This window comes from Athene noctua, chromosome 19 (assembly GCF_965140245.1).
Source record: "Athene noctua chromosome 19, bAthNoc1.hap1.1, whole genome shotgun sequence".
NCBI classification, from domain to species: Eukaryota; Metazoa; Chordata; class Aves; order Strigiformes; family Strigidae; genus Athene; species Athene noctua.
This window is the reverse complement of record NC_134055.1, coordinates 734,951-760,627: the sequence shown is the minus strand read 5'-3', so window position 1 is coordinate 760,627 and position 25,677 is coordinate 734,951. Positions and strand designations below refer to the sequence as shown.

Below are 25,677 nucleotides of genomic sequence, written 5' to 3'. Positions count from 1 at the left end.
GGGCCCTTTCTGAAGAGACAGCCTCTCGAGGGAATTTCATCCCCTCGCGAGCGAGAGGGAGCTCTCAGATGGGTGGGCCCCAGCAAACAAGCGACTCTATGTTAAATTCATGGTGGGCCGGGAAGAATCTCATGAGCCTGGAGGTGTGTGTGGTGACTTTCTGCGCACAGTGCTGCGGTCAGGAGAGGTCTGTGTCCCTCCGCAGCGAGGAGCTGGACCGCGGGATGCTGGGAGACACCGGCTGCCGTGTGTCAGGCTGGGCGCCCGGAGAGCGTGTGCGTGTCCGCAGCGTGCAGGCGGGGGACGTTCTCGGTGCCGCAGGGTGCCCGGCAAACCCAGTTACCCCAGGAGGCCCAAAGGGACCCGCAGGGTTGTATCTGGCTCCCCCCAGCTGTGCACGGGGTGAGCTTTGGAGGGGTGGGGGGTCACTGATGGGAGAGCGGGGTCGCTCCCCCTGCGCAGCCTGGACCAGACTGTCCCTGCCTCCGCTCTGCCTGGAAGCCATGAGGTCGGTGCTGCGAAGAAAAGACGAATTAGCACCGATGGACTTCAGACCCAGAAACAGTTAAACACATGGATTTGTGCTGACCTTATTGTCCTGAACCAGCGCAGGCTTTGCAGAGCTTGGCCTTGCCTTCCTCCCCCGAAGCGTCTCCCTCCTTCCAGGCTGAGCACAGACTCGTCCTAGGGTCCCGCTGCCGCCCTCCCCGGGATGTGCATGTCGGGGGTCTCGGGGACAGTCCCCACTTGGCTGAGTCAGAGTTTGCCCGTTTCTGCTGGTCACTGAGGTGCCTCGTTTAAGGGATGGATCCGGCCTCCCTGGGGCCTGGCTGCAGCCCCTGCCTGGTTTAGAAGCCCCTTCCCTGGGAGCAGCGGTGCCGCCCCGTTCTGCTGCCCAAAGGTTTGGGTACCCCGGTACGTGCGGCGTGGGGAAACCTCCCGGGATGCCTGGGGAGGAGCCGCCCCTCTCCCCTGCGACGGCCAGTGGGTTTATCCTGCCGGGGCGGGGGGGTCCCCAGCTCTGAAGCGCGTGGGACAGGACACCCCCCCCCCCCCAGTGCTGGGCTCAGGCGGGTGCAGCACGTTCCCTGGACACCTCTCATGGTGGCCCTGGGGTGGATCCGGCATAGCCGGGGGTGTCCGTGTGTCCGTGCCTGCCCCAGGGGCTCGGTAAGGTCAGCGGCTACCGTGCTGTGGCCGATGCCTTCGGCTCGCACCATCTCCTCCCTTTTGTGGTGTGCAAAGAGCTGCCTGGAGGGTGTGAGGGAGCGGAGCTGGGGAGTCCCTGTGCGGCCGAGTCACCCGGCCTCTCCATCCCCGACACCCCCAGTGCCGCAGCGCAAGAGCTCGTGAGAAACCCGCAAGCTGCAGCTGAGCCGGGGCTGCTCTGCTTCGGCCGCGGGTGCCCGGCCAGCGCTCGGTGGGGTTCAGCCAGCGCCTGTTGCTTTCCCAGGGTCCCCTCCTCGGTGCTGCGCTCCCCGAGGTGTAGCTGGGCGCTCCCCGGGCCACCGGGAATGCTCGTCGTGCAGCGCCGGGCCGGGCTGGGCACCCGCAGCCCCGTCACCGCTGTCTGAGATGGGACGTGTTGCCAGCTGAGCGGCAGCTCCTCCAGGAACTGTTTTTTAGCCATTTTCATGGAACTGAGCAGGTCGCTTTGGATGTAGGGATGAGTCCGTGAGCCCTCAGCGGTGTCAGATGGCCTCCAGAATGTGGAAGAGGAGCTGGAGCATGGGCCGCGGCGCGGGCTGGGCATAACCTTGGTCTCCGTCAGGAAGAGACTCTGGGGCCTTATCCAGCACCGAATCTGCCCCCGACATGGGTGGGAAATGAGCTCCCTGGGCCCTGACCCCAGCGTTCGCCATCGCCGTGTGTCTGGTGTCCCTGGGCGGGCTCTGCAGACCCGGCAGGGGCAGGAACCAGCCCCTCTCCCCAGCTCCCCGCTGCCGAGCGGGTCGGGGCGAGCGCAGCGACGGGGCTTTGCCCGTGCTGGGCGCTGCGGTGCCTGACCCGGCGTCCCCAGAGCAGGGACCGGCTGCACGGACCCGTGACCCGTGTTGGCCGTCGGCCGGCTGTGCCTCCCACCCTTCTCCCCCGGCACGTTCAGCGCTTTTTCGCCCCGTTTTCAGTTCCCCGGGTCGAGCGCGCCTGGAGCAGGGCCGCCTTCCGTGAGGAGGCTGCCCATGTGCTGAACTTTCTCTCTCTGCCTGGCCAGCCGAGCGTTTTGCTGGGAATTGGCTCTTCGTTTCTGGGTGGATGTGTCTGCAGTCCTGCAGGCTGATCCTCCCAGTTAAGCCCCAGATGGACTGAGCCCTCCCTAACGAGGTTGATGAGCGGGGCTGTGCGGCTCAGCGCCCCGGGCTGCCGGGGGAAGCGGCACGTGGGGCTGCGGGAAGGAGCCGCTCGCCGAGTCCCTGGCCACGAGCAGCCCCGAGACTGGCGGGGGTACGGTGGGGTCTCTGGGACCTCCTTGGCTTTACTGTCCTTCGCTGGAGCTCACCCCGTGGGTGACAAACAGCATTTCCCCCCCCTCCAGCAGCCGCTCGGTCCTGCAGACCTGTGGGCAGCGAATGGCACCTTTGAGGACAAGTTGGGCTTTGCGGGAAGCTGCTGCTTTAGGCGTTGAGTTTCTCACTTCAGCAGCACCATAAAAGGCGAGAAAAACACTGTTAAAAATATTCCGTGCACTGAGTCAGAATTAATTCGGACACTGTTTTCTTTTGTTTTGTGTGTCCAGGCTGATGATATGCACAGTGTGTTCTTCCTGCCAGGACAAAATCTAATATTTCTGGGTGCCCACAACCTTCCTCAGAATCATAATGGAAAGATGAATACCCTCAGCGTGCTGCATGCAATATTAAAGCACTAATGATGCAATCAGTCTTTCTTAGCCCCAGTAACAAAGGAAAGAATTACACTGCCCTTCCTGGACATAATTCTGCTCTGCAGCGTGGGCTCTGCCAGCCCCTCGTCTGCCCACGCCTGCTGCTCGTGGGGTCGGCCCCGCGCCGGAGCCCCTCGTGAGGGGTTCACCTTCCTGTGTCTGCCCAACGACCGGGCTGCCGGGGGAGCCTGGAGCATCCCCGGGGATGGGAGCAGCAGGTACTACCTGTGCTGGCTCCACCGTGAAGGGGCCGGTGCTGCCGGGGGCTGAGCTGTGGGGCTGTGCCCCGTGGCCGGGGGCCTGGCTATAACCCACCCTGCAGCCGGCACGGCTGCCGCAGAGCGGGGAGGAAGGGGCCTCTGGACCCCCCTTTCTTCCGCGCCGTGGGTTTGTGCCTCCGCCGGCGCTGGGTTGCACCTCCGGACACCCCGGGTTTGGGGGTCTCGCTGCGGCCACAGCGGTGATGTCGGGGGCAGTTTGAGCCCCGTGGTCCCCCCTTAGGTGACGGGAGAGCTGAGCTGGGGCCGTGCAGATTTACCCCGTTTCCTTCTGCACAGAGGATGCAGTCTGTGCTCGTTCAGCTCTGACGCTGGGCAGTGGTCAGAGCCCGCTGCTGTCGGCGCAGCCGCACGCTCCCCCTGCTTTCTCCCCCCTTTGCTTGGGGGGTGTGATGGAGCCGGCCGAAACGCGAGCGCTGCTCCCCCTGCGAGCTGCTCGGGGGGCTCCAGGGCCGGGGTTGTGCTCCGGGGAGCTGTGAGTGCCCGGCGAACCAGGAGAATTTGGTTTTATGAATTAGCTGTTAACAATGCGGCTGGCTGCCCCAGCGGTGCGGCCCCCCCGTCCCTGGCATCACCGTTGGGGCTGCCCCCCCGAGTGGGGAGTGCGGCTGGGCAGGGCGAGGGGCTCCTGGTTCTGGCAGAGGCCCCTGGGAAATGTTAATTTTGTCTGGTGCAGATGGCACCGAGGAGGCGTCCTCCCCCAGGCCTTTGTTTCTTAATTTTGGCTGATCAGTTCTGATTTGACTGTGCCGGCTTTGAAAGGAGGAGTTTTGTGTTTTCTTTTTTTTTCTCCTTTCATTTTTGAGCCCAACCGTGAGAAATACCTTGGGGGGAAGAGGGGAAGCGAGAAAATGTCATTGCAGACAGACTATTTCTGGATGCGCTCCCGTGCGGGTGCGGAGGCGGCGCTGGGCAGGTGATGTGATGCCCTGGGGTGGAAGGAGCCTGGTGGCCTCTGGGGACGTGGGTCCTCAGTATCTTTTTAACCTTTGCCCGGGTCAAACGCTGGTTGTCACCCGTGTCTGCAGTGGCTGGGGCATCCCTGGGGGGAGGTGGGCTCTGTGCGGGGCTGGGCAGCGGGAACTGGGGGCAGTTTCCCCACGGCCGTGTCGAGGTCCTGCCCTCCCGGGGGGGTTGTGGATCGCTCTTTGTGCTTTGGCAGAACTGTGATGCCAGGGAGGCGTAAGCCAGACCTACAGAGTAATTCTGACCTACTGACCGCAGCGCCCTCCCGCCCGAGGGGTCCCGTCCCTGCCTCTGGCGCATCTCCCCGTCGCCCTCCCGGCCTCCGCGTTCCCTCTGGCAGCAGCGAGTTCACGTAAGGACCGAAGTGGCAGAGCAAGATGCAGGAGTTGACACTTGCAGTGCTGCAGGAGTAAATGTTTAAGCGAGGAGCTGGCTGCTTTCCTGGGGCTCTCTGCTGGGGTGCTGCCAGCTACGGGGCGACGCTGCCCGCGGCGGGCGCGGGTACCTGCCGCCGCAGCTCTGCGTGCAGGCTGCGCCCAAGCTGCAGCAGCTGGGTGTTGTTCTGATGCACTGCAGAGCTCGGCCATGCGGGGAAGCTCCCTGCCTGTATTTGCAGGCATGAGAATCGCGAGCAGCTCGGTAGAGCCGGGCAGGAATCGACTGGTACGAGTGTAAGAAAGACGTGACCTGGGGGAAGATGAAGCGCCTGGCGAGCGTCAGCTGCTGGTGATGCAGAGCTGTAACGCGGAGCATGCAGGCCAGAAGCGAGTGTGCTCCAAGCAAATGTCTGCTCCAAATATTTCATGGCACCTGAATTACGGCTTTCAAGCCTGCAGTGTGTTTGGGATTTTTTTTTTTTTTTTTTAAATAATGTCCTTAAGAGCTCTAAAACGCAAAGGATTTCCATAATTTCATCCCTTTAAGGGGAGATGGCTGTGGGCAGAAAAGTAGGAGTTGAAATAGCTGGATCTCAATCCAAGCCTTTTCCCTGGAGTTGAGTGATTTCTCTCTTCATCTCCCTATCCCCCCCTTCTTTCACACATCAGACAGAACCCAAATGTCTCTCAATTTAAAGCTCTTGGGTGCTTGGATGAGACTCCTGCAAGTGCCAAGCACTGGGCTAAGAGCTGCCTCGAGTCCCCCGGGAGCTGCGTGAGCCCGGCACTGCCTGGCACTGCCAAGTTGAGTCGATGTCTCCTGCGTGCGCCGGGCGTTGTTTTAAATCACTGGAGCAGGAGGTGAGTGTTCAAGTAGCCGGACCAGTAGGACCTCGGCAGTCGGAGGCTTTCCAGTGGTCTTTAAGGTGCTGGGGCTTTGGGAAGGCAGCCTCGGATTCACGTATCTCTTGTGGGTGACACGCGGTCGTGCAGCTCGTCCCCTCCCGGCTGCGGGGCGAGGCTCTGCTCCGGTATTGTGCCGGTGGCCCCGGGCTGCTGGATCCCATCCTTTCCCCTGACTTTGACCCGCAGGGGTGAGCCCCTGTTGCAGCCCAGGCCTGGGTGGGTGCAGACGGGTGCTGGTGGCTGCTTTGGCCCGGGGGGCACCACCCGCAGCCCCAGCACCCTCTGCTGCGCCCTGTGATGCCCCAAGGCCGCCGCGGGGGCCGATAGCCTGTTTAATTGGGGCGTTGCGGTGGATGGAAGCGCATACCCAGCTAGAGGTCAGCGTTCCCATTTAAATGGGGTTTCTGAGGCCTGGCTGTTCAGGCACGGAGGGTTTTGGTGGGGGTCAGGCCACAGATTCACTTCAGCGTTAGGGAGCTGCCAGGGACGGAGGAGAGAAAACCCGCAGCTGCCCGGGGGCTGGTGGGAGACGCCTCACTGGGCTCTGGGACAGCCGGGCATCTGTTTGCCACGAGAGACGAGGTGAAGGGAGTTCTGTTTATTGATGTTTGATGCTTTTAGTGAGACCTTGCATGAAATACACTGGAGGGTCAGTGGGGGGATCCCCTGCCAGGGACCCAGCCGGGTGCAGTGAGCGCAGCCCGGCCCTTCGGGACCAGCCACCCTGGGAGGCAGATCTCCACGCTGCCACCAGTGACCCTCTGCTCTGGGGCAGCCCCGCGGCACCGTGCTGGGCTGGTGCCACCTGCCCGCTCCTGCCATTAGGAGAAATACGATATTTGCAGCGTAAGGTTGTGAAAAGCCTGAGGCCACGAGAAAAAAAAAAAAAAAAAAAAGAAACGAAAAAGGAAATGACTTTTCTTGTGGTGTTTGTATGTGTGCACGGGTGCAGGCGCTTCTGCGCTGGAGGGGGTGGCTGACCGGGAGGTGCTGGGGTCCCCCCGCCCCGGCACAGCCCCGCAGGCACGTGGGTGCTGCCACCCCGCCACCGCCTCCCGCCATGGCCAGAGCGCCCCGGCAGCACCGACCCACCACCATGTTCCAGAGGAAACGCAGCGTCTCCTTCGGCGGCTACGGCTGGTGGGTGCCTCCCTCCCCTTCCCTCTCCATCCCCCCTTCGCTCCCGGAGCCGAGGAGCTCTTCTTCCCGAGGTCCCGCCTGGTCAGTGGCAGGTTCCCGCTGCCCCCGGGGCGTCTCCGGGTCATCCCTGCGCGGGCACCGCGGCTGCCGCCCCCAGCCCGGGTTCAGTGGGACCGTTCGCTTCTCGTGCCCCTTCCCTCCGAGACGTGCTGGTCAATGGGGAAGTAGTTGAAGAAAATGGCACTGTTCTCCCTTCGCCCTTCCTCCAGTTTCCCCCTCTCTAAGGTATTTTATGCCCGTTCCAAGTCCGTGCTGTGCTGTTGTGGTCAGGCCGTGGGAACTGGGGGCTGAATCAGCAATTTTCTGCTGATTTTGGCTCTGGGGCAGAGGGTGGCTCTGCCTTCCCCCCACCCCGTGCCCCAGGGGCTGGGCAGGCGGGAGCTGTGGGGGCTTTGGGGCTTGTGCTGGTGGGCTTGGAGCTGCTTGGGACCTGCTGGGGGAAACACTGAGTAACTGGGAGGGTCACGGGCGAGCAGTGAAATTGTCGAGGGTTTTGGCCAATTCACTTGGGAGTCGAAGCTCACGCCTTGCTGAAGCCAAGCGTTTTGTCTCAGCGGGATTTTTTTTCTTTTCGCTATATAAAAATGGGAAGGAAGCACTCCGATAAACTTCTGTGCAAATAAGTTTTGTGAAACGTGGGCTCATCTTTTGGCAGAGAGAAGTCACAGCTCTTGGGCAGCTTCGCCCTGCAGCCGGGGGCAAAGCCCCCGGTGGCTCCGGTGGCACAGCCCCGGAGGTCCCCACTACGATGGAGCGGAGCTGTTACCCCCCTTTGCAGGGGCATTCGGGGCCATCTGGGCTTTGTTCAGTTGTTTTTCTTCTGCACTTTTCAGGGAAAAGATAACCGCGAGCCCGAGTCACGCAGGAAAACGTGGTCTGCTGGCTGCTCGGGGGCTGCGCTGCCGTCGCAGCCTGGGCTGGGGGGAAGCGGGGGGTGGGCTTCCCCTTAAATATCAGCACCGGCATCTGCATGGTGGGAAAGAAAGATTGGGGGGTGCGGAGGGAACCCTGTTCTCGGTGGGGGAGAAGAGCTGGGGAACAGGCCCCCAGGCCAACGCTCCCCGCAGTCTCACGTCGCCCGAGAGCACCGTGCGCGGCCGGGAAAAGGCTTCCCGGGGTGTTGGTGGGAAAGGGAGGGCCCGGCCGCAGCCCGGTACCTGCCTCAGCATCTTCTCACGGCGGCCGGCACACCCTTCCTGTGGGGACCGTGCGTGGGGTGGCCGGGCACACCCAGCGCCGCTTTCCACAGCGGCAGTTGTTATTTCCAGCCCTCCGCTGGCTGGTGTGTAAAAGGGGTTTTTGTGCTCTACCAGCCGCCAGATCCCCGCGCTCGGCCTGGCCCGGCAGCCGCGGCGTGGCCGCTCTCGGCCGTGGGGATGCTGTGGGCGATGCAGAGCCGTGGGGTCTGTGGCCCCCTGAGCTGCCAGCACCCCTGTCCCAGCTCAGTCACCGATGGGGTGCCAGCCTCGTCCCCCCCCATCCCGGGCCCTCGGCACCCGGCTGGTGTCGGCTTCTCCTTTCCCCTGGGCACAGCTCGCGGGGGCAGCGGGGACAGACCCCCCCTTTGCTGGTGCTGCTGGGGCTCAGGGACCCCCAGGGCCGTGCCGGGGTGCACGGGGAGGAGGCTGGGCCGGTGGGGGTTTCACTTCACCCCACCTCGGGAGGGGGCACAGGGCAGGGCCTGATGCAGCGGCTCTCGTAGCTTAGTCATTCTGTGACCGTGGTTTCCCTAGCAGAGGGTTTTCTTTCTTGTGTGCTTCTTTTTTTGTTGTTGCGTTTTGTTGGTTTTTTTCTCTCTGAGAGGCTGAATAACAGCAACTGTTTTTTTCTTCCTGCGGTTGCGGATGAAGCCGCTCGGTGCAGCCCCAGCTCCGGCACCCGGCACGGGTCCTGCCCCAGCCACCCCCTGTCCCCGTGGCCCATGTGCATCTGCCACCGAGCTTGGCCTCAGCTGTTTACACCAGCACGCTTCAGTGTGCAGCCTGATTAGATCAGCGAGGTCTGTGGACAGACTTATTAAGCATGAGGCAACAAGGGTGGGTGCCCTGGCTCGATTTTTAGGATCAGGAGCGTGCAGCTCTCCGGGAGTGGAGCGCAGGAGCTGAAGTTTGGGGAAACACCGGGAACGAAGCTCCCGTGGCCTTGGGGTTTGGGGAGTTCTGCGTCCCGCTGAGCAAGAGAGGGACCCCGGGGGTGCTGGGGGGGCGCAGGTGGGGTGGGCAGGAGGCACCGGGGGCCGGCTGGGGTGTGGGGGTGCCTTTGCCCTCTCCCCTGGGGAGCAGGGACACCCCACGCGGGGTTCCTGCCCTGCCTGGTGCTGGCACAGCCTCCTCGTGACGGGAGCTTCGGCCCGGCAGCGCAGGGAGGTAAAGCTGCGAGTAGAGGGGAAGCTGCATTTCTGCAGCCTCGCCGCGTCCTCTGTGATCGCACGGCGAAACAAGCGGGGTTTGGGGGTGTGGTTTTGGTGGTTTGGGTTGGTTTTTTTCCAGAGGTGTGGAATTAGTTCCACAGGGCAGGTAACAGCCTTCACAACAGCTGCCAAAAGGCGTCATTTTGCATTTTGAAACATTACTATGAATTGCATGAATTAACGTGGCTCTGACCGCGGTGGTTCTGTGCAGACAGGCGCTCGTTAACGTGCCAAATAAAGAAGTGAAGCGACCAGAGTTCCGGGCCCCGTGCGAGCCGGCCAGGGCTGGGGCCCATGGGGCTGCTCCGTGTTCCCTCCGGCCGCGGCTCTTGGCGCGGGTGCTCGCGGCGGCTGCGGGCGGGCGAGGGGGGAAGGAAAAGGGTAAATCAGCAGCTGGGGCCTGGGTGCGGGACGAGCCTGAGCTCACGCAGCGAGCAGCCAGGTATGAAAGCCCCACACTGGCTCCGTTCTTGTTCCGTCCCTGTTGGACTGGGCTTCTCGTGAGGCTGCAGCGTCGAGTTCGCAGGGTTTGGTGTGACCCTCCCGGCGCGTCGGGTCTGTTTTCTTTAAATAGGCGTTTTGTGGGACACATGAACCAGTCAGTGCTTTGGAGGCGGCTGGGACTCGGGTGGTCTCCTCTGGCGCCCGGTTCATCTCTGGCATTTTGGACAAGGAGAGAACAGCTCTCCCCTGGTCACCACCAGGAAATAACCGGAGGGATTCTGTTTTACTTGCCGCCAGGCTTCGCTTTGGGTTACGTTTTGGTTGGGTTTGTTTTCTGGTCAAGTCTTTCTGTGGTGGCGGTCACGCCAGCCAGGCGGACGGCACCTCCGCGGGAGATGCTGGGGCCGGGTTTGCCAGCAGCCCCCGGCTCGGGAGGAGGGACGGCCGCCCCGCCTCGCCCGCAGTAACCCGCTCCTCTGCTTTCTCCCCAGGATCGACAAGACAATGCTCGCCAGCCTGAAGATCAAGTGAGTACTCGCGCCCTTCCCTTGCGTGAGGGGATTTCGCCGCGGGACGCGGCGCTGCGGGGCGGGTTTGTGCGTGGAGGACGCGCTCTCGTTGCCTGAGCTGCCTTCCCGGCAGACCAGCCGTACCTACCCACTCCTGCAGATACCCTTGTGCGTGTCCCACAGCTCGTTTTCCGGGGAAGTCCGAGGTGATTCTTGTGCCGGGTGATTATAATGACAGCAATGACCCTCGCGGTGCGGTCAGTGGGTTAAGGCACGGATGGTGCCGTTCACCGGGCACCAGCTCTGCCCTGGGAGGGGTGGGGAGCTGCCTGGCTGTAAATTCAGTGAAGCTTGGGGTTTATTTTTTGCTTTGTTTTATAATCTTGCAGCCTGGCAAGGGGGTGGGTGTCGGTGGGATTGTGGGTGCCTGGGATTGTTACCCAGCTCCTGCTCCCGCGCCGCTGGGCGTTGCTCTGAAAGGGGCGAAGATGCTCTTGGGGTCCGGGGGGTCCATGAGCCCGGTGTGTTGCTTGGTGGGTCCATCTTGGGTTCACCACGACTTGCTGCAGGTTGGCGGCGTGGAATGGGTGGCTGCTGGCGAAGCGGCTGCTGGGCCAGGTGCTGCTCCGTGACGGCGTGAGGCACGGGGTCACCACCCGTGCCGGAAAATGCCGTGATGAGGTGGGCAGGGGTGAGCGAGAAGGGGCTGGGAATGGTGGTACTGGTGCTCTGTTCTCCCGTTGCTTGGAGCTGTCTGGAACCTGCCTCCCGTTCCCCCCCGGGCCTTCCCCCTGCTGCGGAGCATCCTCCCCTCTCCCGGGTTTCTGGATAAACTCCCCGAGTCAGGGGTTTCCACCACCGGCACACGCGCGGCTCCGGCGCTGTCAGCGTAACTGTGTGCTAACACAGAAATATTCTGGCCAAGGCTCCCCTGAGCTCAGGGTAACGTGTGCGGGTAACAGCTCAGGCGCTCCCCCTCTATAATCATTACTTGTGCAAATTATTCATTAATGGAAAAGTATACAGAAAGCCTGAGGGGACGCCGCTGCCTGAAGGAGCCTGCAAATGCCCGTCGTAAATAGCACAACAGAAACGCTGCTCCTACGCCCATCGCTCGGGTTTTTGCTGAACTAAGGAGAAGTTTAAATCAATGTTTACCACTTCTGGGAGCGGAGGGGAATCTCAGTAGACTTTCCTTTTCCTGTGGAGCTGAGGAGGGTTTAACTACTCCTTGCACACTGCTGTATGCTGTGCCCTGGTTTTTTTCCAGGGCCTGTGCCGGGATTCTGCTGCAGAAATAACCATTTCACCGCCTTGCCCGCCGCGCTGGGCCACGAGTCCGCGCTCGGGGCGCTGCGCTGGGGCTGTGGGACACGCTGCCGCGCTCCTGCTCGGGCAGGGGGAGGGTCTGGGGACATGTTTCTCTCTCCCTCCCTCCTGCCACGGCTGGAGGAGGGGGTTGGTTCAGGGCGTTCGATGAGCATCCACCGGAGGTGTTTTATCCCCGCTATTTGCAGCTATCGCTTTCCACAGCCTCATAATGCTTCTGGTTTGTGGGCAGATTGCTTCGTTAAATGGTTCTGTACTTGGGGCCCAGCCAGAGACACATTAGATATTTGTAAAAGCTTTTAAAATTTCAAAAAAAAAAAAAAAAAAAATTAAAAAAATAGTTTTGATTTTCTAATACCCTCTTATTATTGCTGCAGCCTTCTGGCTAAGATACCAGGCGTAGGCAATTTTCTTTCACCGTGTAACTTGTTAACAAAAAGACAAGCTGCTTTTGGCGAGCCAGGGAGCACTTTGCAAAGCCTCGTGCACGCTGCAAACATCAATATTGACTTGCAGAAACCCGGCAGGGGAGGAGCAGCGCGCGGCGGTGGACGCGGCTGCGGACGGGGGGGGTCCCAGCGCAGCTGGGGGGCTGCAGGAGCCCCCCTTGTACCCGGGGTGGGGGCTGTTTGCTGGGGCAGCACCCAGCCCCTCGGTCCCTGGGCAGCATGGTGGAGGGGGGCGATGGGCTGCGTGTCCCCGCGGGCCCTTGGGCTGGGTCACGCTCAAAGTCAGTGTCTGGGGGGGCCCAGCTGCTCCCCGCCCGCTGCTCCGGCCGCTCGTCGCGGACTCGCACATGCAGACGGCACTGGAGCATCAAGGCAGTTTTCCCCTCTGCCTCTCCTTTTTCATTTTTAATTCGGGTTCCACTAGTTCCTATGGTAACCGTGAATATGTCTGAGGAACCCGGAACTGGAGAGGATGAGGAGACATAGTGGAGCGGGCGCGTGGCGGAGAGGTGATGGATGGGGAGCACTGGTGTGGCGGAGGGGGCTCGGCTGGTCCCGTTCGGCGACGGGCGCCGCGGGGAGGTACCAGGGCCGCGCTCAGGCGGGGAAGGCGCTGCCAAGGACCGAGCAGCTCCGGGCGGCTGCTGCTGCTCGGCCCCCGAAATGCCCGGGGAGCTCTGGTGAGTTTGGGCCTGGCTCTGCCTCCGGGAGCCGTGTCTGCGTCCTGCCGGGGATGAAGCGCCTGGAAGCGTCGGTTCCTCGGCTGGGAGCTCAGGTGTGCAGTCCCGTCCCCTCGGGTCTAACCGTGGGGCTGCAACGGGCCGTCCCTGGAGCTCAGAACTGCTCTCCTGGGGCACAGCGGGCCGAGTTTCTGGGTGCTGCGGGGGGCTGTGGGCTGCTCTGCGGGGCTCGGCCGCGCTCCCACCTCGCATGGCGGGGGCTGCTCTTGGGAAGCCTGGCAAAGCTCGGCCCAGAGGCGACGGAGAGTCTGCGGGAGGGCTTGGAGATACTCTGCTCGCTGGTTTTGGGGGGGTGCATGTCTCGGGGGTGGCAGCAGGAGCTGGTGCTGCGGGGCTGGGTGCTGGAGAGGGGCGGGGGCCAGCCCCAGGGTGCGGTGAGATGGAGACCGAGGCACTTGTGCACGTCAGTGGGATTTGGCATGTGCGGACCCAGAGCAATTCCACCACGATCCTTGGATTTCTGTTTTTTTTGTTCCTTACCTGCTTTGTGGGAAGGCTCTGGGGGCAGCTGAACCCCCCCTGCTGGCAAAAGGGGCATCGAGCCTTTTAAACCTTGACTTCCCTGCGGCAGCGTCTCCGGTGGTGCCCCCTTCGTGCTCCCTGGGCACAGCTTCCTCCAGAGCTCTGAAACGTGCTGGACCAGAGACCAGGTCAGGTCGTGCTGCCTGGGAAGGGAAGGGCTGGGCCAGATGGCCGCGAAACCAACCCACTTCCCGAGCGGGGAGATCACCCTGGAGGGAAACGCCAGTCTATCAGGTGATCTTTGCATATCAAAATTCAGAGCTTGCCTAGTGAGTTTGCTTCTCACGACTGCCCTGTGCCAACCCCAGACAGTACGGGGGTCCCGAGGGGCCAGGCAGGGACCCCCCAGCCCCCTCTGCCTCGAGAAAACCTTGTGCTGAGGACGCCGGGGTGGGAAGGTGCGATGGGGACAAACCCGTGGGGACCTTTCCCTGATGGGGACAGAGCCGTGGGGACCTTCCTCTGATGAGGATGAGCCCACGGGGATCTTCCTCCTCCATCCAGCCAGATTTCTCGGGAGCGGGCTGGCCGGGTGACGTCCCGCGCGGGAGGGCAGCCAGCCCTTTGCCTGCTGCTGGCTCCTCAGCCCCCTGGTTGTTTTCTCTTTGGTATCACCAGTGGGATGTACTGAGCAACCGTGGCGTATTTTTTTTTTTTAAAAAAAAGCATCAATAAAAGAAGTCCCTCCTTCATGCAAAGAGTCACCTCTCGCTTTAGCCTTATAAAGCAAAAATAGCACCAAAATAATCGTGTCTCTGTGGAACAGAGGAGCCTTGTACACCAATTACCGAGAGTCGGTGTGTGTGCAGCTAAAATTCACATGAGAGAGCGTGTGATGCTCATCTGATGGTGGGAACAGTGGTGGGAGACAAAGGTGGGAAGAGAGGAGATGAAAGATTTACTTGACCTTCATAAAACAAGCTGTGTCCAGGCTTGAGGCTCTTTAATATTTGATGGGCCAGAGCTAATGGGAAGATGAGGGGATGGTTTCTCTTCCTGGCCGTAGCTGCGCTGACTGTTGCGGTAATCTCGGAGATTTGCGCTCAGGTCTTGTGAGGACAAGGTCTGGAGTGCAGATTGTGTCTAAGGAAATTCCTTTTTTGCCCGCTTTTAAAATGGGTGCAAATGTATCTTTTGCAACTATACTGTGGCTGTAGTAGTAGATGTCTTAGACTGTGAGGAAAACACTTCATCAAAACGACCAGAACTATCAAAAGTACCTCAAAGCAGCCAGGTGCCACGAAGAGGGGAGGCGGGCAGGCTCCCCTGTCCGTTTGATTCATAACTGCTTATCTCCGGGGCTGCTGAGCTGGGAGTGAAACCTCCGCCGAGACCCCTCCTGCCGCCGTGCTGGGGGGGCAGTTATCTCCTCTTTGGTGCAGAAATGCGAGAGAAGAGCCGCGCGTGCGGGGCCGGTGTGCGAAGGGTGCGCTGGGACTCGGAGTGAGCTTTAACATCAGTTAAAGTCAGTGCTGGGGCTGGGGGGACAAAGTGAGGTAGGGGCTGGTCCAGGCTCGCAGCCGAGAGCTGGGTCTGTGTGTGAGGAGCGTTAATTGGGCACCCAGCTGAGGCAAAGGCTCTTTAATATGCGTGTGTGTGTGTGTCCCCCCGGCTCCAACCCTGCTCTCACCCTGGAGTGACACCTCCCCCTTCCTCATGTTGCTGTTGTCAGTTATATTAATTTTTATTGACGTGCATGTGGCTCATCTAATCACAGTGAATTCTGAGCTTTTCCTACACCATCTCTCTCCATCCTCTGACTCTAATTTTGTGAAGTTTTGCTGAAAACTTAAACCATCTGTGTGGGGTCAGGAGCCGGCAGCCCCCTCGCAGGTGTTGGCTGGGTTCTCGCGGGGTTTCCCCGTGCTCGGGGATGCTGGACGCGACATCCCACACAAAATGTGACCCTGTGCTGGCAGCAGCTCTTGTGCCCGGGTCCCTGCTGGGACAAAGCCCCTCATCAGTGCCAGGGAGGCTGCGGGCGAGCGGCCAGGGACGGGGACGTGTCCCCGATGCTGCCGCAGGCGCTGGCTGCCGTGTCCCCGCTCGCCGGCTGCCGCGTCTGGGCCAGCCCTCGCCAGCGCGGGGGGATTCGAGGGCTGCACAGAGCGGTGTCAGCGCCGGCCCCATGCGGGCCCGAGGTGACAGCTCTGCCTGGCAGGACAGCGGGGGGAAGGCCAAGCCCCTGCCCACCCCGGGCTCCTGCTGCAAAGGGCCGGCGGGTGCCTGGGGCTGCTCTGGCTGCAGAGTCGAGTCCTTCACTGATTCAGGGATGTTTTGGTGTTTTGGTTTGTTTGGTTGTTTGCGCTTTTTAAAAAAAGCAAAAACTCCCCTCTGGGCAGGCCCGGGTGTGTATCCGGGCCTGATCTGATCCTTCTGTGGGAGGAGGAGAAGGGCACGTGTGACAGCATCTCCAAGCCCGCCGTGCGTCGCAGCGCGGATGCCGACAAGGTGGGAGCGGCAGCGGGTCGCTGAGGTGCGGGACCGGCCCGCGGCCTTTCAGAGGCTCCATCCCAGCCCGGCTGCAGCCCGCGGGTGCTTGGCCGGGGGCTCCGGTCCATCCCCCCGGTCCCCACTGCTGCTCCCGCGGCTGAAGCCTCTTCCCAGCCGTGCCAGCAGTCGGCACACGAGCGCTGGGCTTCTGCCGCTGCTCCCTCCCGCTGCAGCGAGGGGAGGGACGCGGGGGGAGCCCGGGCGTCGGGCTCCTGCTGCTGCGTGGCCGCACGGGCGTGGCTGTCGTCCCCTTCGAGGGGCTTTCTGTCCGTTCTGTTAGCGACCGGGGTGCCGCAGGTCCCCTCACCACATCACCCAGCCCGAGTCGCTCCGCGGCGGTCGCGCCGCGGGGACCCTCGCCATGGTGAGCTGTGCCACCGGGCCCCGCGTCCCGGCACGCGCCGCCTGCGCACCCCAGGCTGCAGACCCTCAGCGTGAGGGAAAAACGGTGGGAGTCAGTAATTTAGGAGGAAGAACTGTAAAACTAGTGAAACTGGGGTGAAAGTAGGGCAGCGCGTCCGGGGGCTCGGGTGAATCATCAGCCAGCTCTCGCTGCTGCGGCTTTATTTGCATTTTATGCAAAGAAATGAGTCTGTCAGCCGTGGTTTTGTGGCCGATTTAGGATCTGGTGGCCCGTGGGTGAGCAGGTCAGCACCGTGCTGGTGCTCAGGCGGGTGCTGGTGCCGGGTGGCAGTGCCTGGGGTGGGCAGGCAGGTGGCCGTGGGTCTACTCACCGAGCCCTGGCTTGGTCACCACAGAGCCGGGCTGAGAGGGTCCCGCCACCTCGGGAAGGGCCCATCCCAGCCCCGGCCACTTCTGTGAAATCTGGGCTTTGCCCTCACGGCAGCGCTGTCTGCCAGGCCGAGATAGGGATGGTCCCATCCCGCGCGGGCGCTGCGCCGGGGCCCTGCCCTGCCCTGCCCAGGGATGGCCTGGGTGTGCAGAGACACCCCTCACGTCCCCAAAATGCCCTCTGCAGCGGCCGAGCCCTCGGGTGCTGCCAGGCAGCGCTGCCCTTCTGCCCGCGGGCTTGGGACGGCCGCAGCAGGGGTGCCGGGCTTACACCTGCCGTCCTTAGGACAGAAATGGATACTGGGGTTTCTCTTGATTTAGCGGTGGTTTTTTGGTATCTCTCTTTTGTGACTAAATAAACCCAAGCAGGGCGAGTGCCAGGGCAGGGCTGTGCCTCCAACACACTCTGGGGTTCGTGGGGGTTCTCCTCCAGCGCAGGGTTCGGGCGTTGCGGCTGTGCCAGGGTGATTTGCCGGGCTGGGGGCAGCTGCTGGTGGAGCTCAACCAGCACAACATCCCACCAACACCATGTTCAAGTGCAGAACCACCCCCAAAAACCACATTTATTTTCTAGAGGGGAAAAACAACCTGAGAGATGGGAGCCTTAATGACATACTGCTTCCTTTGTGCACAGAAATGAATTCCAGTGGGTACCAGAGCTGCTCTTTTTGCTGAGGCTCCATATAATTTTAAGGAGAAAAATTGCAAAGGCTCTGTGGAGCTTTGGTGAGGTCTGGTCAAGCAGAGGCATGGCTCGGAGGAGGCCAGCGCCCCCCTGGTTCTCACTGCCCCAGCAGCGAGGATGGGCACAGGCAGTGGGGCAGCACCGGCCCTGGGCAGCTCCGGTCCCAGCCCCGGTGGGAGAAGGACGAGCTGGAGGGACTGGTCTTTGCTCAGCAGCTCCTGGGGTGGGTGCTGGGCCGAGGGGTGACCAGGAGGTGACGAGCGAGGACGCGGTGGCCAGGGGACGGGTGTTTGGGGAGCAGGTGCAGCCCAGCCCAGGCCCCGGACGGGGAGCGGTGGCAGGGGCACAGCCAGTCCCAGAGCTGCCTGGGGATTTAAAAAAATCCAGCCAGTCCCAACGTCCCCCCGCTATCTCCGGCGCGCAGGCGGGAGTACTTCCCTCTTCGTGGAAGGGCTGTTATCGCCCCCGCCGCCCCTGGAGACACCCACCCGGTGCAGCATCCTTGCAGCACATTTCAAAGCCTGCCCGGGATGGAGGAAGCTTTCCCGGGAGGAGAAGGGTGCTGTCAGCTTTGAGGACTTGGGGTGTTTCCGCCGTTTAATCTGGTAAGCCTTATCTATGCAAAATTTTGGAGAGGGGTCCTGGCACAGCTCCACGGATGCTCGCGCCGGGGGAGGCTTCCCTCGGTATTCAGTTAGGCCCTCTCCTCTCAGCGGCTGGCTGCAGATATTCGGGTTTATCTGGGGGGTTTTACTGCAGCTGTGGAGGGGAGGCAGCGGGCTGGGACCCGGGGAGGCAGCGGGCTGGGATCCGGCGACGCAGACGCCGCTTCCCGGTGACGTTGGAGGCGGCGCAGCGGCACGTTCTGCTCGTGTGCGCGACCCAGTCCCATATGTTAGAATGTTGTTGTTGCTGTCAAAACAGCCTTCGCATATTTAAGGCTAGATTATCCACAATTACATCTGCCCAGAGGACTTAGCAACCCCACGTGGGTCTATTTTTAGCTCTGTTTCAGAACTAATAAACCGTGCTGGCTTAGATATCTCTCCTCCTGCCGTATTTACAGCCTGTCAAAACAGGAGGTGTTTGCAGACAGTCGAAAGGCAGCTGCTCGGAAGGAAAAAAGCCGCTGAGAAGCAAATGTTATTGTGACAGGGGAAGGGAGCCTTAACAGCTGGAGCGACAGGACCGTCCACCCGCGGGTGCGCACCCCCAGACACCGGGGTGTGCACCCCCAGACGCCCGAGTGTGCGGGGGGCCGTGGCCGTCTGCGGGGGTGCGGCTGGGGCAGCGGCGGGGCTCACCCGGGGCAGGGTCCCCAGCTGCTGGCGGGTGCTGGAGCTTTGGAGGGGCTTTGACACCCCTTGGTGCCGGGGTGGGTGTGATTTGGGGAGCACGAGCAGCCCTGGCCCTGCTGAGCCAGGAGCCCCGAGCAGGGCAGGGAGCGCCAGCGTGGGAGCTGAGGCGCTGTGCCAAAGCCTGTGGTTTGTTCCTGACGATAATTTTGTTAATTAGCGTACCGCTGCCGCCGGCTGTCGCTTTTCCTCCTGGTCAGCGGGGTCCTGGTGCCGGTGAGCCCCGTGCCACGGGAAGGTTCAGCGCCGGGTGCTGGCAGCGCCCGTGGCCCCTGTCTGGGAGGGCCCCTCTCCATCGCCGGGGGTTTATTTCCAGTGGGGCTTGTGATGCCGTTTTGCGCTTGGTAGCAAACAGCAGCATCGGCGTTGGACCCGTAATCTGAGGAGCTCTCATCTTCCCAAGCCCGTCGTTAAACCCGGCTCACCTCTGACTCCCACCCAGAAGAGACACGTCGAGGCTTGACAGGTCCTTGAATAGGTCAGAGCTACACAGAGAGTCTCCGTGAAGACTCAAAGGTCGCTCCTTTCAGACACCCTCCTGTCTCGTTCCTCTCAAATGTTACCGGTGTCACGCCAGGGACTGTGACAGCTCCTTCCTCCTACAAACAGTTTGGTGTTAATCCTCTCCAATTTGGGTTGCAGAGCTCGGTGTTTGTGTGGGGGTGATAACCAGCTGTCCCAGCTGCGCCGGGGGCTCAGAAGCGGCGCAGGGTTTCCATCGGGTCTTCACTGGAGCTCCAACAGCCCAGCACCACTGTGTGAGCCGAGTGACTGGCTCCGCGCTCGCAGGCTGAGCGTGGGGACAGGGAGATGTGCTGGCAGGCAGGAGAGCGGGATGGGATGGTAGGAAGTGCAGGATCAGGCCGGGGGTCTGTCACCACTCCGAGAGTCCCAGCGCTCAGGGCAAGGCTGAGCAAAGGGACACATCGGTCGTGTCCTTTCATCTGAGATGCTGGTCCCCTCGTGGGCTCTCTGCAGCCCGGGCGGGTGGGAGAGGGGAGTTTTCCTTTCGGCTGGGTTTGTGCCGTTGCCCACGACCGCTGCTGTGGCTGAACGTGGTCACAGCAGCCACTGGCCGCGTACAGAAGATGCTGCCTTGGCTGGGGTGTTCCCGTGCTGCTGCAGGCACATCTAGGGAGGACCAGCAACCGTCCAGAGACCCTGTAGCAGTCGGGGCAGCGTGGATGTGGAGCAGGAACCCTCTGCCCAGCGCCCCCATGCCTGGGTGTGGGTGCCCATGGGCATTGCACCCCCCGCGCCCCAGAGCCCCGGCACACGCCATCCAGGCCTCTCGTTCCCCATCACTGATGAGGTTGCACAGTGTGAGGTGATTTGACGAGGAAGATGGCAGGTTTCCAGCTAACGACTGCCATCTTTTTCTCTTTTTGATCTGGAGCAAGAGGGGAGGAATAAGCCATAGAACAATAGAAACCCATTTCTGAAAGTGATTGACTTCAGCACAGTCCCTGTTGTATGGGCGTGTCGCTGAGATAATACCTGTGTTTTAGCTCCACAAATTATATGTCTTTTAATGCTCTCGCATCAAACAAGGTGTCTGAGGGAGATGGGTGATGGAGACGGCGGCAGCCCCCGGGGGAGCCGCCGAGGGCTGGGGGGCTGCTGGCCGGGCTGCTGCCCCCCGCGGCCCCGGGACGCGTTTCTGTGCCCACCCGTGGCCGCCCCTCGCCGTTCCCTGCCGGCGCTGGTCTCCCCACGAGGTTTCTGGAGGTACAAAGTGTTTCTCCCTGCATGGCCCCACTCTGCGGTGCTGCCCCGGTGCTGGTGCTGCTGGTGGGGCAGGGGGGCTCATCGCAGCACGGATTCACGCTGAGGCAGCTACGATCCCTCCCCGTCACCAAAACACCCCAGCACGGGGGGAAATCAAGGCCCAGAGCCAGCAGATTTTTTCCAGGGCTCCCACAGGCACCTGCAGCAGTGCTGGGCTGGTTGTCCTCGTAGGCTGCCATCTCCCCATCACATCTTTAGATTAACTCATCCCTCTTGATGCTTCCTTCAGGCCAGTAGCCCCCTCGCCCTCTGCCTGAGCCCACCCCGCTCCTCCCCTGGGGTCTCCCCCAGCCCCGTGTCCTCGGGAAGGGGCATCGCTTGGTTGAGGTTGGAGTCTGGGCCTAATCCTGAGCTTCCAGGCTGGATGCTGGCGGCAGTTGGTTGGGGTAACGGCTTCAGGGATGGTCTTTGTTGTGCGTGGGGAGCTGGGCCAAGGGCCAGGGAGGGCGCTGGTGGTGCTGGAAGCGCCGGGTGTGCGGCTGGTGTTAGTTTGCTGCGCATCCTGAATCTGGCTTTATTAGTGATGTTAATGATAAATGATGGCATTTAGCTCACTGACTTGCTAGTAAAATTCAAAGGATCTGCTCATGCTGTAAAGACTTATTTCCTATGCTGATTTGATCTAATTTAATTGAATGCTGAAATCTTGGAGCTCATCTCTTCAGAAAGCCGGCATTCACAGGGAAAAATACCCCGAATTATCGAGAATACAATTTCCATGTAATTGTGCTGCTGTCACAGGCGTGACCACCTTGTCCCGTGTTTAACCATCAGAAACGATACAGTCCCTCACGGGAGCAAACAGGGCCGGGGCTGGTGCTGCTCCCGAGCCCTGGGGCTCCCTGACACTCGCCTGCTGCCTCCTCTCTGCCCCCAGTTCACCGCCCGGCCTTGGGCAGCTCACCCCATCTCCCCCGGCTACCATTTTCCTGTTGGCAAAACAGCTTTGGTTCGTCGCGGTGCTCGCTGGCCCCGTGGCGTGCCCAGGAGCCAGGGCCAGCACGGCTCTGCCCACCAGGGCTGGAGCGTGGGCTCAGCACCAAAACGCGACTCTTGTTTTGAAGCCCCGGATGCGTGTGACGGGAAGGTGCTTTCTAAGAGCTTTTTATCAAAGCTGTGTCTTCTTCGGAGGCTGCTGAAGGAGGAATGGTTCCAAAAATAAAACTATGAGAACCTATAGATAGACTTATAGACGCCTGTGGATGGATCTCTGTAGACACGTAGACAGAAAGATATTTGTGTCTCTCCTTGCATAAAGCTGATCCAGCTGTCTGAGCCCCCTGGACGATCAGAGATGCTTTGTACCGAGCACAGGCCAGAGCACTGAACGCTCCCGTCTGCCCCCGGAGAGTTTGATCTGGAAAGCGTCACTGTGGGCACCCTGGATCAAGAGCTTTGCCCTCGTTCGCGTGGCCTGGCTCAGCCCTGGCTCAGCCGGCAAGGTTTCCTTTGCAAGTCACGATGATGCTTTTGCTCATCCTCCCGGGTGGGCTGAACCCCCACTGCCAGGGGGGGCTGCGGCTGCTCCGCCGGCAACGCACGGGTCGATGAGCCCCCGAACGGCGGAGCCGGCACCTCAGAGGATGTTTCGTCCTGAGCAGAGCTGAGGGTGCAGGAGGGGCCGGGGGTGCCGCTGAGTTTGTGAAAGTACATAGAAGTTTCTAAAATGACTTTACAAAAGTCCACGCACCCACTTTTGTAAGGCGTGAGCAGGTAATTTGCAGCTCACCTCGTTAAGAAACTGCGATTTCGAAGGCTGCCCAGGGAGGAGGGGAACGGAGAAGCCTCTGGCCCCGGTGCCGGCGGGTGCTGGGTGAGGGCGCTGAGGGGTGGGTGCCCGCGGGTGTGCGGGGGGCGGCGGGGGGTGGGCGCGTTGCTCGTGGAGCGGACACGGGCACGGTGCAAATCCCAGCAGCTCTCGCGCTGAGCAAACAGCCCTTGGTTTGATCTCCCGCCAGCCCTGCTAAGTAGGCAAATATTTGCTGCCTCCTTCTCCCGGCTGCTGCGGGGAAGGGAAGGGGCATCGTGCCGCTCGCACGACGGGCGGCTCCCCACGGCCCGGCTGCACCGTCACCGGGGCTCAGCTACGGGTCACCTTCCCGGGGTGCGAGCAGCTACGCTGCGACATCCACGCTCAGTCTTTTGTGCTCGAGGTTTAACTGCAGTGTGATAAGACAAATTCATTTTTTATCGCTGTGCTATCGCAGAGATATCTTGGTTTGTGCTCTGCGTGCTGTTGGGACACGCTGCAGCCTCCAAGGGCCGCCAGTAACACCCCGTGCAGGAGCGTCCAGCCGGGTTTTGTGGCAAAACCCCTCTCCCATCCTGCTGCACGCTGGGTCCTGGGTACAGCCAGGCCTCATCCTCAGCTTTCCACCCGTTCTTACTGCCTCAGTTTGCTTGTTCTAACAAACACCAGCCCATTTCAGGTGTATTTTAAAATCTGAATAACAGCACGAACGTAGCAGCAGAGGCGTGGTGCTTGGCGTCATCCACGCGCTCTTTTCACCGTGACGCTCTGGAGACTCGACGACCTGCGCAGGGACGGTCCAGGGTGCACGGGGAGGAGGTGCTGCCTACACTGTCCTGGGCATCTGCTCTGGTCACCCAGGAAGAGCTGTAGAACTTGCCAGGGCTGGGATCTGTCTGCACGCAGCGGCAGCAAACCCCTGAATGCGCTGGGTGACGGCCGCGATGAGGGACTTGTCTTGCTCTTCTCTGCAGAGTCCAGAGAGCAAAGTGGGGATGCAGCAGGGCTGAACCTTCCCGTTCCCAGAAAGGAGCAATTAGCAACCCCATGACTTAATCAAGTGGCGCTTCCTGACGCTCACTGAAGCTTGAATTGTTTCTCAGCTCTGCTCCGTGGGGTCTGTGTACGCGTCTGGGTGTCTGCCAGCCTGGAAACATGCTGTGCACGGCCGAGGTTTGGTGAGGGCCTTGCCGAGTGGCTTTGGGGTGCGCAGGGCTGGGCAGGGGGTGCTGCCGGTGTTCGCTGTGCCGGTTTCCACACCAGTGGGGCGAGAAGGGAGGCTGAGGAACGCGGCGTGTGCCGCGGGGGGCTGCCAGAGGGGGTGTCCGTGGGTCCCACTGGGGAAGCCGTGGCCCCACCACGTGGCCCTGTGGCCAAGGGGGATTTGCCTCAAGACACTCTGGTGAAGGCAGGGGAGCAGCCGGGCGCCAGTGTCCGACACAGGAACGCGGTTGCTGTAGGGAAGTGTGGGTGCTGTGGTCCTTTGAGGGCTTGGCCCATTTGCTGTGGCTTTGTATAATTTAAAAATACATTTTTTTTTAATACTGATGCCCACTCTGAGGTGCTGGGAGGTGCTTTCAGTGCTGCTGCCTGCTCCGCTCAAACACAGCGAGGGGACATGACGAGATGCAGCGAGAGCCCTGTGGGGAAATGGGGGCTTGTGCGGAGGCTGCAGCCAGCACCGGGTCGGGGCTGGGGCCTGCTAAGCCCCTGATTATTTTTAGATCGTCTTTTGTGATGGGTTTACACACTGAAGTCTCCTCTCTCCAAGCACAGAATGGGTGCCCACGTCACCCACGCCAGTATCTGCTCACCCAGGCCCCTGGGTGCTCCCCAGCCCCTATGGGTGCTGCCCTGCGGACCCCGCGGCCGCTCTCGTGAGGGACCAGCTCGCTTTTAAGGGGTGGCAAGACCAGGCTGAGCCCCCGCTTCCTTCTGCGGTGGGAGGTCATTCGCCTGTAATGAGTTTTTGTTCTTTCATTGCAGCTTTGATTGCTTTCCCTCCTTATTTCCTGGGAAGGCCGATAATTGTGCTGGGGAGATGAAACATTGCCGACTACGCTCGGCCCCAAGTCAGGCAAAAAGTCGATGTTTGTTTGTGCCTGTGATGGGAACGGGCTCTGAGCAGGGCACGAGCCCGTTGTGTTGTCTCTGGTGGAACCAGGCAGATAAATTTATTTTTGCACATCAATCCCATGCTTCCATAAGGAGCCACGGCAGCGGGGCGCGGGGCGCTGCCGGGATTTGGGTGCGGGGGGAGCCTTGCTGGCTGTGCCGGGGCGGGGGCCTGGCACCCCTCAGTCCCTCTTCCCTCGCTCCAAACCGAGGAGGTGCTGAGGTCGCTGCGGCGCATCGCGCTCGTCTTGCACCGCTTCGAGAGAGAGGAACCTTGCTGTGTGCCGTCTCTGCGCTGCCTGCACGCGGGAGCTGGCTTTGTGCTTTCTTGGCATTTCCTCCATGTCTTTCTAACTGAAGCGATAAAATAAATCTCTAATCAGATTACTTAGGGCTGGATGTCACATCATCTAAAGCTCTATTTCTTGTGATACTTCTCTTAAAACTGGATGCACTCTTATCCTCTTCCTGCAGCACCGTTTGAAATGCTGTAATCGCTTTCTCCCTACTTTGCAAGCTCCCAAATCCTTTTCTTCCTCTGCCAGGGAAATCGGAATGTGACCACTCCTTTGCAGAGAACCAGTTACTATTTTTGTCTTTCGGTCCATGTTGCTTCGGCTCCTTTTGTTCCTCTCTGGCTCCCCGCCGCTGGCGCAGCTGCCCCCGTCCCTGCTCTCCCACCTGGGCAGGGTGGGGGGAAGCACCCACCGGGGTCTCGGGGTGGTGGGGAAGGGTCCCTGTGGTGATGGCGGTGGTTCCTGGGGTGGTGGTGGGGTCCCCGGGGCTGCCCCAGCCCTGGCAGGGTGCACACCGGCTCAGCCACGGCACCATGGGGACGGGCTGGCCCAGCCTCTAGCCCGGCCATGGCAAATGCCGGGCATCGCTCGTGTATTCCCGGCTCTGTCCCTTGTGAGCGAGGGAACCAGAAATATCTCATGCACCCAGAGGCACAGAGGGTGTCAGGGCCGTATCCTGCACCGGCTGACGAGGCAGCGCCACGGCCCTGAGGCACTGGAGCTGGGCTTGGCTGTGCCCGCTGCTCAGGTGTGAATGTGGAGGCCTTTGGGGGCAGGAATGCACCCACTGGTGGCTTGAGGGGGTCGATGGGCTGCTCCCCAGTGGGTGATGTAATTGCACTGCAGCATTAACACAAAAGCCAAAGTTATTCCATAAATATGGGGCTTCTTAATAATACCAGTAGTGTCATTTATTCACAGGAGGTTTGGTAATATCAGGGATGAAGGTTTGATCTTGTCACAATCTGGTATTTTCAGATCCTTCTTCCTTAACAGAGTGTCCACAGGAAAATGCCAGGCTGTGCATAAATGAGCCAGCCACCCAGGTGATTTATTAATCATGGCGTGTGATTGTCCTAACCTGCCGTGAGCTCTCCCCCGCCCCTCGGGACCCAGTTTCCTAGTGAGCTGCAAAACCGTTTTCTCTGAAGCAAAAAGTCAGGACATTTTTAAGGAGATGTTTTTTTCTTCATAAACCAGGGACGGCTGCTGAACTTGGAGGTGATTTAGTCACTGCAGAGGTAATACTGATGTTTTAAAGGAAGGACGGAGACTCAGAGGAGCCCAGAAGTGCTGGCGAGGGGAGGGAGGGAGGGAGGGAGGGAGGGAGGGACCTCGTGATCTCTGGTCCAGGCTCCGTCTCAGAGTGGCTGAGCCAGGGCGACTGTGGTT

The 25,677-nt window shown here is 61.0% G+C and overlaps 1 protein-coding gene across 2 annotated transcripts in view; it reads left to right on the top strand.

Moving 5' to 3' along the window:
- RAP1GAP2 (RAP1 GTPase activating protein 2) overlaps positions 1 to 25,677 on the top strand; it is a 71,634-nt gene that overhangs the window by 7,254 nt on the left and 38,703 nt on the right. For both annotated transcript variants that reach the window (XM_074922492.1, XM_074922491.1), the window contains exon 3: positions 9,954 to 9,989. In XM_074922492.1, the coding sequence (XP_074778593.1) occupies positions 9,954 to 9,989 (36 nt within the window). The remainder of the gene's footprint in view (positions 1 to 9,953; positions 9,990 to 25,677) is intronic.